Here is a 14769-nt window from a genome sequence, read left to right on the forward strand (position 1 = left end):
CATGCGGACAGTATCACTTTGTTAAAGCTGCTGATCGGACGTGATTTTCTTCCAAAAATTACGCCGAAATAAGCATAAATTAAATATCAATTGATTGGCTGACTACATCAATTTGTTTAACCCTAACTAGACAACGACACGCGTTTTAAGAGGCGAACAACAGCTGTACGAACGCAAAAGTAGAGGCGCGTTACAAAGTGATTAGCTCAATACGCATTTACACACACATCCAGACGCACATACTACGCCTATGGTTATGTGTATGTATGTATAAGTGTGCTTATACGACTGTTGCAGTCGTCGTCCCCGTCGTCGTGGCTTCCATATCCACACATTTAAACTAAATAAAACAAATTAAGCGCATTCGCTTGTGCAACGTCGACGCAAAACCAAAAAAAAACCGTGTACGTAAACGAAGAAGAACGAAAACCCAAAAAAGCGAATTCAACAATCCTCAAAATTCGTATAAGGCGCATGCACAAACATCTCAACTGCGGATCGTTCTCAAAGTCACCACGCACACAATGTAAGTTTTACGCATTATAGATACACACACTTACACATTATTATCTTGAGCCGATTGATCATTTTGTGTGTTCGGCATTTGATGGTCAAGGTTACAGCAACAATAAGAGATCAATATATACACACTCACAAGAGCTGCATAAGTATGTGCGCACTTTGCTTGTCAGCTACGTGTGTGCGAGAGAGACAAACAAATGTTACAGTCTACAACGATGACGGAGTGTAAAGTTCATTACCTGTTGCTAACGCTCTGCCTGCGCATGTGTGAGTGAGTGGACTGTCTGTGCCTATTAAACAGGTTGCATGCTCGTTAAATTTGAGGTTACATTTGAACAATCGGTCTCGTTTTCGTTTGCGCTCTTGGTCTCTCTTTAGCTCTCTATTGAGTGCAATTTAATTTAATAAAATCTTTTGTTATTATTAGCGAAATATTAGAGGCACACCCTACAAAAACATTGCACAATTGTTGAGTGTATCTCAGTCACGTATCTCCGACATTCTTATTTGATTACATTGAGAGAAACTTGATTCGCTTTCAGCTGATTTTGTTTTCACTAACAGCTGAGCACTCTATTGAGATTAAAATATGAGAGTAAAATTAATTTCTAATTGTTTTTTTTATGTAATAATTTATTGATGATGTAATTACAACGTATTTTCAAGAATAGACAATTAGCAATTACAAATGTTCGAAACTACGTAGAACTACAGGCAGAGGATTAACAGCGACATCTTAACAGCGCGACTTAACATAACTGCTAACAGATGAGAACAATTGATTTTCTTAACAGAGCTCCTTAATATATGTAACTGCAGCTGCTATCAGAATACATAATAGATATTTGTTAACAGCGTCGCATTAACAGGGCTAACAGAACTGTTAACAGTCGTCATATAATAGATACCTTTGATTTCCCTTTTAAAAATGTATTATTCATATTTTAATTTACGGTTTTTTATTTGTCTTATTGCGAATTTGAAGTTTCCACTTTGGACGTTTCGTGTTATTGACCAACTCAAAATACGTTTTTGACATTGAACCAAATAATAGCGACTGTTCGCAAGTGCGAGTTGAGTGAATGTATGATGAATGACTGACGGACTGTCTAACTGAATGTTTGTGTTACCAAATAATTACTGGCCTTATCGAGTTGGTTTTTAGACTAACAAACTGTTTAACTAGCCCACCATCGGTGGCAGAAACAGTTTAAAAATCGCAACAACTTTTCGCTGCGATAACAGCACTGAAAGACAAAAACTGCTTTGTCATGCTTAGTGTTTAGTTTAATGACTCGCGACTTGAACACGTAGGCACATAGAGAATTAGAGGAGTATCAACAGATTGGATGTACAAATGTATGTACTAGACTGTATAAGAAACCCTCGGCAACCGGCTTTGTTGTGTTCTCACAATTCTCGCCCACTCATGATGCGTTTTCTTATTCTACACACATGTGTAAGGGGTTTTTTTTTTGTTTTGTCTAGATCCGAGATAGTCTCATAACAACATATAGTATAGGAATCCCAATTTGATAACATTTGAGGGCAAATTCAAATTTAATTAACCGTGCTATTGTCTACCGCTCTGCTCGATGATTAATCAGGCTTCATAACAATTAAATTAAAACCATAATTATTTATCTTAAATGTGTCCATATTCTTATTGTTGTGTTAATTATGCGACTTTACTACTTAATCATTTTATTTTAAAGTACAATGTTTTATTATGCTATTAAGTTTGCAATCTTATCAAAAATGTTCTTAAACTTTAAACGTAGACAGAAGATTACGAACATTAGTTGTGATCTGAGAATAAGAATGTTTCTGTGAATTGTAAAGTTAATTCGGGGAACGAGATTTCAAAGTCAATCCAATTCTAATGATATGCAATTCAATTTCCGGACTTATTTCGGCAAGTGTTTTTACTTTGCGCCTAATTATAAAACGAGACCTTGTCATTCAGACACTTTACCATATATAATCGATCTTATACGTATATCTAAGGTATAGGTTGACTGCTGACGATTTTTGAGTTCCCAATTTTGAACCCGATGGCGTCACACGCCTGGACAATTGTGACCTAAAAAGTTCGATCAGTTGTTCCGCTGTTTGTCACTTGTTGTTGCTGTTGTGGTTGTTGAATTCACATTATTTGTGTACTCGTCACTGAATCGACTTGACGAACTGAACATAGAACACCTTTCGTTTCCCAATCGAAGACGAAGACGTCGACGTCGATGTCGACTTCGATGAAAACACTATAAAAACGATCCAATCAATTTGCATACACTTCGTTGCTGTTGTTGCTGTCACATGTTTAATATTTATTTTTTTGCCATTCGTTGACCACAGCAACAAGAACTAAATATTGCACGAGCATTTTCTATGCAAAATACAAACGCACCTAGTGGAAACACACGCACATACACAAACTCACACTTTACAGACGCTAGAAAGAAGAAGCGATATAAAACCTGCTCAGAATTCAAGGTGCAACGTCAACGTGTTTTTTTATGATTGACAGACTGACAATCTGTTAGCTCCCTCTACATGTCTAGAGCAAAGATCAGTGATTTAAGTTTTGAAACTGTTTTTCTTAGTTTTTATATCTTCGCATTTCCCAAAGATGTCGTATTTTTGTATTCCTTAGATATTACTTTCCAAACTCATGGAAAGTACCTCGTTCGAGAGTTTTTAGGCGTAGGTAGGAAAAACAGGAAAGTTTAGTATTGCCTTAAAATGCGGAAGGCAAAACAAATATTAATTCAAATTAATCTTGAATATTTCTATATCAGAAACGATCAATTTAGGTAGCAAAATTTAATACAACCTGTACAATTAGACTGTTTTTAGAACAAAATTTAATACAAAATGAAAAATATCTAAAATTGAAAATAAAGACTGACCATTAATTTTTATAAATTTAAATAATTCACAAATGTAGGTTAAAATATATTTATTTAGGTAAACAAGCATATTTAAAAAGCGATTAAAATTTGTCTATAGTTTAATCTTTAATGTGTTCATGTAAAAAGGTTCAGTTGGGAAATAGAATTATATTTTTAACTTTACTATTCTAAACACTGGATCTCAGAGACTATAAGATAGAGCTATAATTTTTTTTTGACAGCATTTGTTATGTTTGCACGCAGATCAAAAATTTTTGCCACGCCCACTTCCGCCCCCGCAAATCAAAAAAATCGAATAACAAGCGTATTTTAAAGCTAGAGTTCCGATATTGGTATATATGAAAAATTTTGTTGTATACATGTTGATATATTGTCGACTATATTTCATAGTTTAAAACCAATAGTTTTTTTTTTTTTTTTTGGTTTTTTTTTTTATTCTTAGAAGCTTTCATTATTTCATTATTGTCATGAATTAGAGCATAGTAGAGAGTTATCACAATAAACTAGGAGCAACGACAGATAAATGAAGTAATCTTAGCAATTACTCATTCATATTTCATCAGCTTGGTCGAAAATACTTCACCAATCTATACAACTGTTTGAAAGGGTATATAAATATGACTAAAGGCATACATATGTATGATTTTCATTTTCGGGGGTCTAGATGACACGCGCCACTTGCGATAAATAAAAGGTTAGGGAACAAACAATATAAACAAAACTTAAATATAATAGAAATAGAATGCACGTTGACCAAAGACTGTTTTTTTGTTTACGCACGGTTAGCTGAGTATTGCCAAAAGGCGTTAAACATTTTCATCATTTCAATTGAAAAAGCGAAGCTTATCAATTGATAAACACTAGTTGTTGCTGTACTCGTAGCGTTGATAGTGTTTTTTTGCAGTTGCCTGACTGATAATGTTATCAATGCGTTTGGTTTGCTGGGCGGGCATAAAATTGTTCGCAGCAATTGTCGCAGCTGTTAGTTAACAGCGCGCTGTTAATGCGAGCAGACGTTGAGGTGAGCGGCATTTTTTAACGCGAATTAAATACAATTGTTAATTGAAACGCAAAGTGAAAAGACGTAAGCAACAAAAATATACTCAAGCATTAATTGTAGCTTGAATTCGCAAGGCGAAAGTAATTTAAAACGAATTACAGTGTCAATGTCAGCTGAGAGCACGAGTGCGAAAGAGAGAGATTGTGAGTGTACCGTTAGAACAAGTGCGGAAGCTCAATAGTGCCGTTAGGCGCCTCCGGTCGATCGCATGCTAAATAGTCGCCATAGACTGTACTCTAGGGAGTTCTATGTGATCAGTGATCACATTGCTAGCTTACGTGGCATACATTAAATGTGTGTGGTGTGTTCAAAGTGTCATATGCAAATTGTCCCCTCTTTGCGTCTAACAAACAACCCTTCTACCCCAGCGATTGGGGCTTTATTTCTTCGTACTCGTGCGTGCGTGTAAAGTGTATTCAAAAAATTCATTCTAAACGATTTTCGCTTTTCTTTCAGTCAATACACACACAGCTTAAACCATGGCCAGTGAGCAGCTCCCAGTCGATGGAGTAGCGGCAGCAGCTGCCGCTAGCGGAGATGAACCCTTCCTGGGATTACTCGATATAGCACTGCTGGCAGTGCTGATCGGCGGCGCCGCCTTTTATTTCCTGCGCAGCCGCAAGAAGGAGGAGGAACCTGTGCGCAGCTATTCGATACAGTAAGTAACTGACCAACAGTGCTGTCAAAAGAGCTATAAATGCTAATAGATAAAAGGCTATTACTCCTTTTATTTTAATCGCAAAAATTTGTATAAGTGTTCAGATCAGCAAGATCATCGTTAGAGCTATAGCTTCGATTTGTAATAAACTATTAAAGGTGATTAGATTTAAATAATCGATGAAAGTGATGTGTCATAATGACTTTTTAAGACGTAGACTCTTAATTTTTCATTTAAGTTTGATGAAAGTAATGCAACATTGTGATATTTTGAAATCTTCTTACTACACTATTTCGAAAAAATATATTTTGAGTATATCTGGCATTTTTAAACTACATTTTAGTTAGAGTTGAAATACAGAACATTTAAAGTGATTTTAAATTAACAATTTTTTTTTAAAGTGATTTTAAATTAATAATTTTCTTTTTAATGTCATACCATATAATCATATTTTTAGAAAGTTTTCTTGCCAACTAAAAATGAGTATGTTGGAATTTGTAAACTTCGTTGCGATTAAGAATTGAAAATTTATATTTTTTAGTATTGCACTTTAATGTACAATATATTTCCCGCTAGCCGTTAAATTCATATCTTATAGCTAACTTGACAGTACTGCCATCGAATACCATTTCTATTAGTCAACAGCTATTAATAACCATAATTTCTATGTTTTTAGGCCCACCACAGTCAGCACTACGACGGCGACGGACAATTCGTTCATCAAGAAATTGAAAGCCTCTGGCCGCAGCTTGGTTGTGTTCTATGGCTCACAGACGGGCACAGGCGAGGAATTCGCTGGTCGTCTGGCCAAGGAGGGTATTCGTTATCGTCTAAAGGGTATGGTTGCCGATCCCGAGGAATGCGATATGGAGGAATTGCTGCAGCTTAAGGACATTGAGAACTCTTTGGCCGTCTTCTGTCTGGCCACCTATGGCGAGGGTGATCCCACCGATAATGCCATGGAGTTCTACGAATGGATTACCAACGGCGATGTTGATCTATCGGGTCTTAATTATGCGGTAAGTTTAAACACATATGCATAGTTCAAACATATACCAAATAACTGATAAGTACTTTAACACATGGCCTTCGAATCAGGCTGTTTCGCCTATTGGGGTTCTTATCAAACATTGGCTTGTCGATAGGCAGATTGTATTATCTATTGTGTTATTGTAGATTCATGTCGCCAGTGTAATTAGCCTAACATTTTTATTTTTCGGCCGACGAGTATTTTATAAACAATCAAATTCTCAATAATATGTAATAGATAAATCAATAACTGATACGAAATGAGTAATTTTTCCGTTAGCTATTATTGATACCAGGAAGCGAAAACTGTCAAGCGTATAGTAATATGCTCACTCAAGCTTGGAGGGCATTTGTAGTAGATTACAGTATATATGTATGTATTTATAGAGTCAATAATATAGACGAAACTTATCATCGTTATACTCGATTTGTAGCACGTTTTAAAAATGTTTAAGAATGTATAGATAAACGACTAGACGGGCTATTTAGTAATTATTATTATTGGAGGAGAGTTATTTCAACTAGTTAATACCCTATGTGTTGTGGTATATTATAATTGACATAAAAAGCAAAATTCCATTTTAATTTATCTCGACTTGATTTAATCAAGATAGGTAATGGTGGACTGGCTATTTAGTAATTAGCCAGTCGATAATCTAGCAAGCTGTAGGAGTGCCTATTAAACTGTCAGAGACCCTTCTTTTAGATGTAATACAATAGTATATACAATAGTAATATAGTATAGAAATGCAAATCTATAGTGAATTCAAATTAATATTTAATTACATATAAATACCCACATTATTCAAAATATAGTTTGTTTCCTATGATTTGTTTATAATTTACAATTTACGCACACGGTGACGTTACCAGCATGTAAATGAGATTTATGACGTCACAACATCCGCTGATGCTGTTAAGCATCACTGTTATGTGGTTACCAGCTGCGTGTGCCATGTTAACTGGTCACACTGTTGTCACGTAACAGCTGTGATATTAAAACGCAAACTGTTGCGCAATATTGTTTACTATCATTGTTATTGTTTCGCTGTCAGTCTGCGATGCGAAATACTGATAATTACAATAATTCGAAATGTTGAATGAAAACACACAGTACATCTGCTGCTGCGACGAAAAAAAAAAACTGGGTGGCAGCAATGCTGAACACGTTTGCCGGCATCAGCTGCGGCGCCGGCGTCGCAGTTGGCCTTGGCACGCGTCGCTGTCAGTCTACGGTGGCGCGCACTTTGAACTGACTGTTAAATAATTTATGTAATAAAGCAACAAAACGCATAAATAGCAAAACGCAAGCCCAGTATGGGGTAATAGATCACATTATGATGAGCTGCTGGAATTTGTGTATTATTGTTTTTACAACGAATTTCATTGTTATTGTTTCCGTATTTTGCAGGTCTTTGGTCTGGGCAACAAAACTTATGAGCACTACAACAAAGTCGCCATCTACGTAGATAAGCGTCTGGAAGAGTTGGGCGCCAATCGCGTCTTTGAACTCGGATTGGGTGATGATGATGCCAAGTAAGTGTAATTACAGTATAATGTCGATAATTGCACTCTTATTTTGTACACTGCAATTTTAACAACGATCATATGATATTTATCTGAACTACACAATACACCGTATTTAATTTCGTTCAATTATCGACATTACTGTATGAAGTACTTACCTGTACTTTATGTACTAACTTACAAATCTCTTTACTAGCATTGAGGATGACTTCATTACATGGAAAGATCGCTTTTGGCCCGCAGTCTGCGATCACTTCGGCATCGAGGGCAGTGGTGAAGAGGTGCTCATCCGTCAATATCGCCTGCAGGAACAACCCGATGTGCAGCCCGATCGCATTTACACTGGTGAAATTGCCCGTCTGCATTCCATGGAGAATCAACGACCCCCCTTCGATGCCAAGAATCCCTTCCTGGCGCCCATTCGTGTCAATCGCGAGCTGCATAAGGGCGGCGGTCGTTCGTGCATGCACATCGAATTGAACATTGATGGCTCCAAGATGCGTTACGATGCCGGTGATCATGTAGCGCTGTACCCAGTCAACGACAAGTCGCTAGTCGAGAAACTAGGACAATTGTGCAATGCCGATCTGGATACAGTGTTCTCGCTGATCAACACCGATACCGACAGCAGCAAGAAGCATCCGTTCCCTTGCCCCACCACTTATCGCACCGCCCTCACACATTATTTGGAGATAACTGCCATTCCACGTACTCACATCTTGAAGGAGTTGGCTGAGTACTGCACGGATGAGACGGAGAAGCAGCTGTTGCGCAGCATGGCCTCCTTAGCCCCGGAGGGCAAGGAGAAGTATCAGAGCTGGATTCAGGATGCGTGCCGCAATGTTGTGCACATCTTGGAGGACATCAAGTCGTGCAAGGCGCCACTGGATCATGTGTGCGAGTTGTTGCCTCGTCTGCAGCCACGTTACTACTCGATTTCATCGTCGGCTAAACTGCATCCCACTGATGTTCATGTGACCGCTGTGCTCGTGGAATACGAGACGCCTACCGGACGCACCAACAAGGGTGTGGCCACCACATATCTGAAGCACAAACAGCCCAAGGAGGGCGGCGAGGAAGTTAAAGTGCCTGTCTTCATCCGCAAATCGCAATTCCGTTTGCCCACGAAGCCCGAGACTCCCATTATTATGGTGGGTCCTGGCACTGGCTTGGCTCCCTTCCGTGGCTTCATTCAGGAGCGTCAGCATCTGCGCGATGAGGGCAAGACAGTGGGAGAATCGGTGCTTTACTTTGGCTGCCGCAAGCGCAGCGAAGATTACATCTACGAGGCCGAATTGAACGAGTGGGTGAAGAAGGGCACGTTGACGCTAAAGGCTGCGTTCTCTCGTGACCAGGAGAAGAAGATTTATGTGCAGCATTTGCTGGAACAAGATGCGGATTTGATTTGGGATGTGATTGGCGAGAAGAAGGGACATTTCTACATTTGCGGGTAAGTTGTTATCTTATTACACATATTTTAAATATCTAATATTCAATTGCTCTTTCTATACTTGCAGTGATGCCAAGAACATGGCCGTGGATGTCAGAAATATTCTGACGAAAATACTGTCCACAAAGGGCAACATGAGCGAGGCGGATGCCGTGCAGTATCTGAAAAAGATGGAGGCCCAGAAACGCTACTCAGCCGATGTCTGGAGCTAATCGCATCGCTCGCTCTAGCAAGTCTCCTTTTCATTTCTCCTCGCTTATCGCAGCACTCTCAGCAAAAGTCGCGGAACAAAGGAACCCAGCAATGAATAACTAGAAGCCGCACATTTTTCATAAGCGTAAAAGTCGTAACAGTTTTAGTTAATTAAGCTATATAAATTAAATTACATATACATACAATACTATACCACACAAAAGAAATTCGGTTTGGGAACTTCAGCTGCGGTTCAACAAACAGCGTTTAAGTAAAATGATTATACCTAATTTTAGTGTTAAATTGATTGATTATTGATGATTGTAATATGCCTTGAATCAATGTTGTGCGAAAGTAATTCGATTGATGTGAACTATGATGATATTTGATGATGTTTGTAATTAATCTAAGTAGCATTTTTTTGTATGTATGCAATTGACTTGAAGAGCTTTTACTTCTTACGCAGCATTTTCATTTGAATTGCGTATTTTCTATGGTGATTTCAACAAAAAACAAATGAGACAATATTGTGCAATTTTAGACCCACATGAAATTGTATTCTTTATCAAGACACATGAACGAAATAATAATGTGAATTATTTTGCAATAAATATTATTGAATAAATGAAAGATCTTTTTATTTAAACTTATTTGTTTGTGTACTCGGTGACTTATATTTTCGCTTTTATGTATGTAATTGATATTCAGCATTCATACAAGGTCTGATAATCTGAATAATATAAAATTATAATTAATTATTCCGTGGGAAGTCGTTTTATATTAAAAATACATTGACAAATAATAAAATAGGTTGATCGTTTTTTTATGGTACAAATTATTTTTCATTTGGCATATGAGTACATTTACAAAACTCGTACAAAAAGGCGCGTAATTTAAAGTTGCTTTAGATTTTCCTGATAATAAGAAGTTAGAGATGCCATGTATTATATATGACTGCTGATTAATATTCTAAGAATTTAATTGAGGTCAATTATTACCAGTTCACAACAAATACTTTTTTGTTGATGGTTGTCTCATCTAATCATTAGCAATGTTAAATGGTACACTTCCTCAAATAGTACACACAGTTTAGTCCACTTGTAATGGTACACATTTAATTATTAGCATAAGGTGGCAACGCAGATTCTTAAAATACCAAATGTGGCAGCGCTGTTTGCGTACATCAAGTGGTTGGCAACGCGGACTGCAACGGTAAAAACAAAAATCAGCCAACAAATGTGTGAAAAGTGCGCGTAATTCTTTGAAAAGTTTATTTTGAGTTTAAAAACTAAGTGTTTCTACAATTAAACTTAGCTTGTGCAATAACCAACAACTAATATAAGGTGAGTGCCATCAATTTTTAATCAAAAACACCAGCACGCTCAAAATGGGGCAACGCATAGCGCATTGTTTCAACGACGCGCGGCGACTCAAATTGTTGTTCCACTTTGCGCTGTGCAAAGTCGGCGTCTTTAAAGTTCTCCAAATTGTTGTCAGCGGTTTGCGCCTTGCTTTGACTAACTGTGGGCAGTATGCCATAGGCGGCAAAGAAGCCATAGCTCTCTCTGCGCTGCACCTCGTTGAGAAGCTGCTCATAGCTGGGTACTGGAACATTCATGTCCAGCTGAAGCAGTGTCTCCTTCAGTCGATTGTGATAGACTTTCAGTAGTTGGGGTCGCTTGTGCTTAAGAATATCCAAGCTGAGACTAGTGTAGAAAAAGTAATTCAAATCGATGCCTGGACTGCCCCAAATGCTCAGCTGAAAATCGATGAAGATCACGTCCTGCGGCTGTTGAACTCGATCGTATTTGAAGAGCATGTTGTTCACCCACAGATCGCCATGATTGAGCACTTTAATTTCCTTTTCAAGTGGGGCTTGGGCACGCACCAAGTGTGCACGTTGTTGCTGCAGATATTTGTCTATTTTGCTGGCAATGCGCTCGAATCCTGGCCAGCTGTTGACCACTTTGTGCAGCTGTTTGGCATTGCCGCTGAAAAAGCGCAACAGCAATCCATCATCCTTGGCCAAGCCATGAGGTGAGAGCATGCCATCACCAAAGGCTTCAAAGATTTGCGGGTCCTTAAGGAAGAGATTTGTAATAAGAAGTTGTGTAAGAGTTGGAAGTTTTCTTTGGCTTACCAGCGTTGCTAGCGCCATGGAAGCCGCATGAAATTCTGCTAAACGTTCCATGACTAGGCGACAATGTTCCTCATTTAATCCCGCTTCCCGTGAGGCCATCACATAGTCCAGCTGACTGAGATCCTCAAATACCAAAGTGTTCTCCGGCAGCTTGAGGCATTGATAAAGTCTAAAAAAATAAAGTTCTTAAAATTAAAGAGGGACTGTGTTTTTATAAGTGCCAGTTAAAATAGAAGTTTGTTATTGTTCGAATAAATTTATATGTTAAGTTAAATTCGGCTTTCTTAATGTATCCAACAGAAACATGAATAATGTTATTATTTTAAACATGAAAGCAAGTATGCGTCATAGACATAACGGCGGATTAAGCAAACGGATTTTAAAGACTTTACTTCTCTATCTCTCTGTTTCTTACAGAGCGATACTAAAGACTTGAATTGAAAATATGATAATAAATGTCGTTTATGTCGCTTTATGCAATAGAGCTCGAGAATAAATTTAGCTTTAGTAGATAGTAGTTCAGCTGTTTATACACTATAATTTCTTCTAAATAGCAGCTAAATATTTAATTGGGCGATAGTTAAGATTCCACTGAGAGATAAAAATTCAGTTTTTCATACGGTTTATCTGTGTAAAGAGTCGATGTTAAATAGACTCACTTGGGTCCGAAGCGTCGCTTGCACTGCATGAGCAGCTCGAGGCGTGGCAGCACCTCATAATACGTGATCTTTTCCTTTAAGTACACCTGCAAATCCTCTATGAACTCCACCGATTCTATGCGTGGAATACTCTTCACAATGACTGACATTTGATGCTCCTGCTGTGAGGCCTTCTTTCCATTATTATCCCATCTGTATTTGATGCGCACCCGGTAGATTTGACTGCAATAGTTCTCTCCGGTGCTGCTGCCCAGACTGCAGTGGATGCCAAGCAGTTGGATGCGAGCTGTGCGCAATGCCGTCTCCACTACCTCCTCGAAGAAGGGGGCATCCAAATGGCGGGGTGGAGCTGCCTGAAGCTCCTGATCGTAGACAATACTGCACATGTTGTGTGATGCGATCTCAAGTGGTTTTGAAAGGCGATAGCGACGCGTTTCTCATTTTATATGAGACGCGCTCTGTATATTTGTTTTTATTGAACCTAATTACATATATAATAAATATATAAGTTTATATATATACTATATAATTTCACTTAATAGGCGACAACAGCAGCAAGTTTTGTCTAATTTTTCGATAGAGAGAACGACACGCGACCTTTTTCTGTTTATTTTTTATATTTCTCGCACACACATGGAATACTTTAAACCAGTTATTTAATTTTTCTCGGGTTTGTTTTACATCTCATTACGATGTTATAGCGGCAACTTGTTAAGTCGAAAATTACCTCACAAGGTCCACCCACTTTTTATTAATACAGGCATAGTTACTTGTCTGTCATTCTAGTAGTTCTCTGATAAGCCATGAATTCTAGTTCTCTATTCTCTCTATCTTTCCGTAAGTGTTTCGCGTTTTGTTTTGCTTAGTATTTTCATGCTGAATCAGCTAGTTTATTCAGAGTCTGTCATCCACAAATGACCCACATGTTTCTCTATCTCTCTCAGGCGTGTTTAGACTTCGACTTTCCGGTTCTTCTCGACTAATTGCTATTGGGGATTATCTAAATTTCCCTCACGTTTGTTTTGTTTGAACACCTCAAGCTCAAAATCCGTTGCTGCAATTATTTTTAATTATATTAAATTCGATTTCTCACGCCATAGATGAATTGCCGAGCAGATTAAAAAGTCTGTTTGAAACTATTAAAAACAAATGAGACACCTTTATTACTAGTCAATGAGGTGGTCATTTATATATGTACATATATGCGAACATGTTTCAAATTAATGAAACATGGCAAATGCGCAATAAAATACATTTATTGGCTGATAACTTGGGTTGGAATTCATCGAAATTATCACGCCTGTTTGATGCACCCACATACTTTTCAAATCCCATGCAATTTTGTACATGTTTAACACAATCAATAAATATAACTGCAAATGAGGAACGATAACAGAGAAGCTTTACTTATATACAGATTACAGTTTTCATTTGCGGGCTCTAAGTTTACACGACGTACCCTAAGGGTACACGACTTTGTGCGTCCAGCAAATGTATGGAACAGGTAGAAGGAGGCATCTCCGGCCCCATAAAGTATAAGTATTTTTGATCGGTGTCAACAGCCGAGGCGATATAGTCATGTCCGTCTGTCCGTTTGTCCTTATGAACCATTGGATCTTAAAGACTATAATCCTATACATTTTTGGTGGATTGAGGCTAGAGTTACTATTTTTGGTATATACAATCGTAACTATAGTCTGTATGATTCATGATTACTTTGCGATCAGATAAAAATTGTAGAAGGTATTTAAGAAATAATTTTATATGACAAAAAACTGCTGCTGCTGTCGGGTCTTAATTACTTTGGTTGTCGATCTCTTATATTGTGTGCTCTATCATTATTTTAAATGTAATATAATATTTAAGTATTTTTCAATATATTCGTCATGTTTTAGGAATAGAAATTTGCTGATTTACTTCCATTCAAATTATGTATCAGGTATCTCACAGTCAAGCACACTCGACTGTAGCTTTCATTCTTGTTTGTAGAAATTGAGCTTATCCAAATGTAATATTACGACATTGGCAATTTATATATCGGTTATTTCTAAACAATACAAAGAAACCATTCTGTAAATTTTATGATAATTGTCAAAAATTTGGTTGAAAATTCATTTTTGGTTAAAAAACATGGGTTAAACAAATAAAAAGTAACAGGTCTATTATAGTTTAAACTTGACTGCAACTATATGACTTGTTTTTCTTTGCAGGGGCTTCGAATGTATTTTTGTAAACAATTTTTAAGTCTCCCAAGTTAATTACAATCACATTTTAGTGCTTTGCAAAAATAATAAGCTTTACAGATAGAGAGAGATATACGCTAAAATGTTTACTAGCAGTTAAATACTATAAAAATAAACCGAACAGAACTTACATTTGTTAAATGTTTATGATATTTTGATAGTATGTACTTAAACTTATGTTATACGATATACAGCAAAAATACTCTAGAGTAGGACACACGTGCTGTTTCTTATATAAATGTTTAAATGTAAATTCACTGTTTACTTGTGATTATTGTGTCCAAAGATAGTCAGAGAACTTATCTTCTTTAGTGCTGATGTGTGATTCTAAAAAGATTTTACATGATGCCACTCAAATCATGCGATAGCATTGACAA

At 37.3% G+C, this 14769-nt stretch overlaps 3 protein-coding genes across 4 annotated transcripts in view; 2 read left to right on the forward strand and 1 right to left on the reverse strand.

Moving 5' to 3' along the window:
- Positions 1-14: 14 nt before the first annotated feature.
- On the forward strand, positions 15-9937 carry LOC117563916 (NADPH--cytochrome P450 reductase). Of its 2 annotated transcripts, none has more exons than XM_034242479.2 (6): positions 15-526; positions 4951-5152; positions 5829-6171; positions 7593-7717; positions 7905-9158; positions 9226-9937. In XM_034242479.2, the coding sequence occupies exons 2-6, from the start codon at positions 4974-4976 to the stop codon at positions 9368-9370; spliced, it is 2046 nt and encodes a 681-aa protein (XP_034098370.2). In that variant the 5' UTR covers positions 15-526; positions 4951-4973; the 3' UTR covers positions 9371-9937. The 2 variants fall into 2 exon arrangements, with proteins under 2 accessions (XP_034098370.2, XP_034098371.2); XM_034242480.2 differs by lacking the exon at positions 15-526 and adding an exon at positions 4499-4518.
- A 624-nt stretch (positions 9938-10561) lies between these two features.
- The window catches only part of LOC117564511 (uncharacterized), an 81245-nt gene continuing 77037 nt past the window's right edge, over positions 10562-14769 (forward strand). The window contains exon 1 of the mRNA XM_034243330.2: positions 10562-10693. The gene's annotated coding sequence lies outside the window, so the exon portion shown is untranslated. The remainder of the gene's footprint in view (positions 10694-14769) is intronic.
- LOC117564518 (uncharacterized) lies at positions 10599-12575 on the reverse strand. The gene is made up of 3 exons (XM_034243337.2): positions 12150-12575; positions 11491-11659; positions 10599-11430 (listed from the first exon to the last, which is right to left on the reverse strand). Exons 1-3 carry the CDS (start codon positions 12533-12535, stop codon positions 10711-10713), a joined length of 1275 nt encoding a protein of 424 aa, XP_034099228.2. The 5' UTR covers positions 12536-12575; the 3' UTR covers positions 10599-10710.

The sequence above is a fragment of the Drosophila albomicans genome, chromosome 2L, assembly GCF_009650485.2.
Source record: "Drosophila albomicans strain 15112-1751.03 chromosome 2L, ASM965048v2, whole genome shotgun sequence".
In the NCBI taxonomy this organism is placed as follows: domain Eukaryota; kingdom Metazoa; phylum Arthropoda; class Insecta; order Diptera; family Drosophilidae; genus Drosophila; species Drosophila albomicans.